This window comes from Corapipo altera, unplaced genomic scaffold (assembly GCF_003945725.1).
Source record: "Corapipo altera isolate COAL_440 unplaced genomic scaffold, ASM394572v1 47, whole genome shotgun sequence".
Lineage (NCBI taxonomy): Eukaryota > Metazoa > Chordata > Aves > Passeriformes > Pipridae > Corapipo > Corapipo altera.
This window is the reverse complement of record NW_020884897.1, coordinates 3,179,902-3,183,940: the sequence shown is the minus strand read 5'-3', so window position 1 is coordinate 3,183,940 and position 4,039 is coordinate 3,179,902. Positions and strand designations below refer to the sequence as shown.

Sequence of the window (4,039 nt, the reverse complement as noted above, 5' to 3'; positions counted from 1 at the left end):
TCCATTTTATAAGACACTACTGCTAGTACAATTCCCTGAGTACATGCTCCTACACATCCACTCCCACTGATGATCTGCAGGTATATGCAACCTTCAACCCCCATTGACTTGTAGCTGAAAGAAAATTCATCTCACGCACTGCTGTGCTTCACAGCTGGACCACGCTTATGTAAATGCAACAGAATTAACACTGAAGGAGAGCACAAAGCATGACTAATAAAATCTTCTTCTGTGATTCACTCAGTTTTGATATGTTTTCAAATTATTAGCATTAGAAGTCTGTCAGACAAAGAGGGTAAGCACTCTGATATAGACATTGCCACTATATCCTTCTTTCAGGGTAGAAATCATTTTCCCTAAGCCCAGGTCTGAGATAATCATATTGTGGGAGAAACAGGTGTATCTAGAAAGTGACTCATCTTACCTTCAGAGATGCCTAAAACAGGTCAGGTGACTCATTCCCACCTTCTGAAATCAAGAGCCCAGTGTGACTATTTCAGATTGAGAGAGGTAACACCTTGTAGACATGTCAGTGGCACATCTCCATTAGGGCACAGTCAGTAGAGCCAGGGCACGGACACTGCTGCTCAGTGCCAGCTGCTGGAGCTCTGACACCCTTCTGGCTTGCTCCTCCTAGCTGTATCCTGAGCAATTCTTGATTGCAGGACCTTGCTCAACAGCTGATCTGGATGCAGCCACTCCATTGTGGAGATGATTGTAGTTCACAGAATCAGAGATTGGTTTGGGTTGGAAAGAAGCTTAAAAATCATATAGTTCCAACCCCTCTGCTGTGGGCAGGAACACCTTCAACTAGATCAGGTTTCTCAGAGCCCCATCCAACCTGATCTTGACACTTCCAGGGCCATCAAAAGCTTCTCTGGGCCACCTGTTCCAGTGCCTCACCACCCTCACAGTAAAGAATTTCTTCCTTATACATAATCTAAATATACCCTACTTCAGTTTGAAGGCATTCCCCCTTGTCCTATCATTCATTACAAGCCCTTGTAAAAAGTCCCTCACCATCTTTCCTGTAGGCCCCTCTAGATACTGGAAGGTGCTATAGTTGAATAACTCAGACATGGTCAGACTGCCAGCTGACATCAGCGTCAGAGAAAGGTACTGCCATGGCGTTGCTACATAGGAGAGATGATGCTTTCAAGAAATAAGATGTTTTTACACATCAACACTTTGCTACAAAACAAGTATTTTTATTTTATTCATAGTCTAGTCTTCTTACTTGAAAATTCTTTCTTAGAGTGGGCTTTGAGAATTTAGTATGAGAAGATAAATTAAGTTTTTGACAGTAGACAGTATACAACTATGTTTAAAAGTCATGTCTTTCCTAAGCTTAATCTTTTGCAATAAAACTAGGTTAGAGTAAACAAGTGCTCACACATGCTCCTGGAAAACCAGGTCAGATACATCAGCGACAGTCTACAGCTTTTTAAAGTCACTTACAATCAGAAAACCATAAAAATGTTACATTTTCCAAAGAACAATTCATCCTTCAAACTCTCATCCAAAGTTTTTGCTTCTTTGTCAATGGAGCATAGTAGAGTATCACTGCAGCATAACCACAGCCAAGGGATTCAGCTGAAACTCCCTGAAGCCTCCTCAGTGATGCAATGATTTGTGAAGGTCACAGGGTAGTGTTCACTCTGGGCTCTATACCCATTCTGACTTCTTTGACCTCAAGCAACTACCATTGCTATAATTTGATTGTGCATCAAGGTTTTTTAGCTCAGCCGAAGGGTAGAATTCTAAAATCTTGCTCTGAACTGCAGAGGAAGGAACTCCAAGGTGACAGTTGATCTGAGGTCTCAAAACCAGGGCAGTCTCTTCAACAAAGTCTTGCCGAAATCTCGGTCTCACTTGCCTGCACGTAGTTCCTTGCTGGTCACTAGCACACAAGGGTTCTTCACTGCTATCTTGCTTAACAGTAAGATCTCCTGATACACAGCACTTGTTGCTGGTGCTGTTAAGGTTAGGGCTGGCAGTTTGCTGAGGGACAGCTTCAGAATGAAGAACAGCCTCTTCTTCCTCATCAGAGAGAAGCGAGCAGGAGCCATCACTGGTCTGGCAGCTATTTGATACTGGGCAGTCTTCATTTTGAGGTGCAGGAGAGCTTCTGTGCTGTAGTGGGGGAATATTTAAAATGCATTCCTTCTCTATGCAGAGGTTTGCCAGCAGCTTGTTCTTTTGGCTTTTTGCTGTCATTCTTCGGAGAACACAGACAAGATCTGCAAGGCTAAGCACAAAGGACAGGCTGCTGACTCCCCAGATGAAAATCATCATGATGGATTTCTCAGTGGGCCGGGAGATATAACAGTCAACTGTGCTTGTGCAAGGTGAATGGTAGCAGGAAAAGCGCTCAGGAACAAAGAATCCAAAAAGAAAATACTGTACAGCTGCAAAGGCAGCCTCAAGTAGGGTCCTAAAACAGAGATGAACAGTATATGCCCCAGAAAAATTAAGGACACTTAGGTTCTCTTCACCACACTCTACTCTATTGACAACAGCATTTCTACAGAGCTCCTTCATGTCTTTGGGGCTTGATAAACTCTTATTTCCTTTGCATCCATGCACCAGACAGTGCATTCTTACAAGGTACATAGCTACCTTGTGCAAAACATAGATGCTGAATGCAGCATAAGGTAGCAGGATGGACACAGTCTGAATGAGCCAGAATCTGAAGTGAGATACGGGAGAGAACAAGTCATAGCAAACGTTGGAGCATCCTGGTTGCAAGGTGTTGCAGACAAAGCGCTCCTGCTCATCTTGGTAGAGGGGATAGCCTGCCAACACTACCACTGCCATTCGCAGCAGAATTATTAACATTAGCCAGATCTTTCCTAGAAAAGAAGAAAAGGTATGAAAAAGAGTCAAAGCACTGAAAAGGGAGGCAGGTAATGTAGTGATGCTCTTTCTATACACAAGATATTTGAAGAAATAGCCTCTGTAATCAGTCTCCCATCTTAGTAGATTCTCTTTGGCTTTGTTTTGACTGTGACTGAAAAACATGTGAAAATGTGTAGCTGACACATTCCATAATCTTCATCTTGACTTCACAATGTAGGAGTTTAACATACAATAAGCCACGTCAACCAAAACTTAATGAAAACACTCTGAACATGTCCAAATCTGATAAAAAAATTCAAAATTGAGTTAACAATTTCACTTAAAGTTTTTCACTTGCTATTGGGTTCCTACCCCTGCACTTGAATCTTTTCCTATTTCAATAATATAGGTCAGCTAAGACAGTGTGAAACTCATCTAGATATAAAAGACTGTTCTTAGTCTTGGCCATGAAATTGTATGTAAAGTTTACTACGGCCAACAAAATCTCTCTGTTGTGTCTAGAATGGTATTTACTAGCAAGCTAATAATAAGTTATTATTATTTTTATTAGTAGTAAACTCATGCAAAATGTTCTACAAATGTACATTTGTGTGTGCACATGTGTACCCCAGTCATCTCCCTCTATTGCTTCTTTGGTTGCCCCATCTTCATCATGTCTTCCAACCTTCATTCACCTTGGTGTGCAGCTTTTCTCCATTCAGACCAAAAGCTCCCTTCTGTCTTGATATTGACACCAAGTGAAGTCTCACAAGTTCAGCATTTTCCTACATTGCTTACTTCGCCTTTCCCTGAATTCTCTCATGTAATTGCTGTAGGTAGGGCTTAATCTCACTCAGCTTTTGTTGGAAAGATCAGGCCTTATCCTTATTCCATTACACTAAGAGCAGTGAAAGATCAGGCGTTGGTACAGTACTTATCATACCTTTTGAACGAGACTGCATTATTCATGATAGTTTCTTGGAGGATATTTGGATGGGGTAGGTTTTTATTAAATTTTTTTGTAAGCTTACAAAAATCCAGCTATATTACTGACAAAGTTATTTAATTTAAAAAAAGAGAAGGAGAATGGAGGGGAGGGGAGGGGAGGAAAGGGGAGGGGAGGGGAGGGGAGGCATGTTAATGCTGGCGGTAGGGCTTGATCTGTAACGGATGATGCATGATAGTTTCGTGGAGGATATCA

The 4,039-nt window shown here is 41.7% G+C and overlaps 1 protein-coding gene across 1 annotated transcript in view; it reads right to left on the bottom strand.

The window, feature by feature from the left end:
• Positions 1–1,235: 1,235 nt before the first annotated feature.
• Positions 1,236–4,039, bottom strand: part of GJD4 (gap junction protein delta 4) — a 5,671-nt gene continuing 2,867 nt past the window's right edge. Inside the window, exon 2 of the mRNA XM_027648530.1 lies at positions 1,236–2,852. Within this exon, the coding sequence (XP_027504331.1) occupies positions 1,666–2,852 (1,187 nt within the window). The 3' untranslated portion in view covers positions 1,236–1,665. The remainder of the gene's footprint in view (positions 2,853–4,039) is intronic.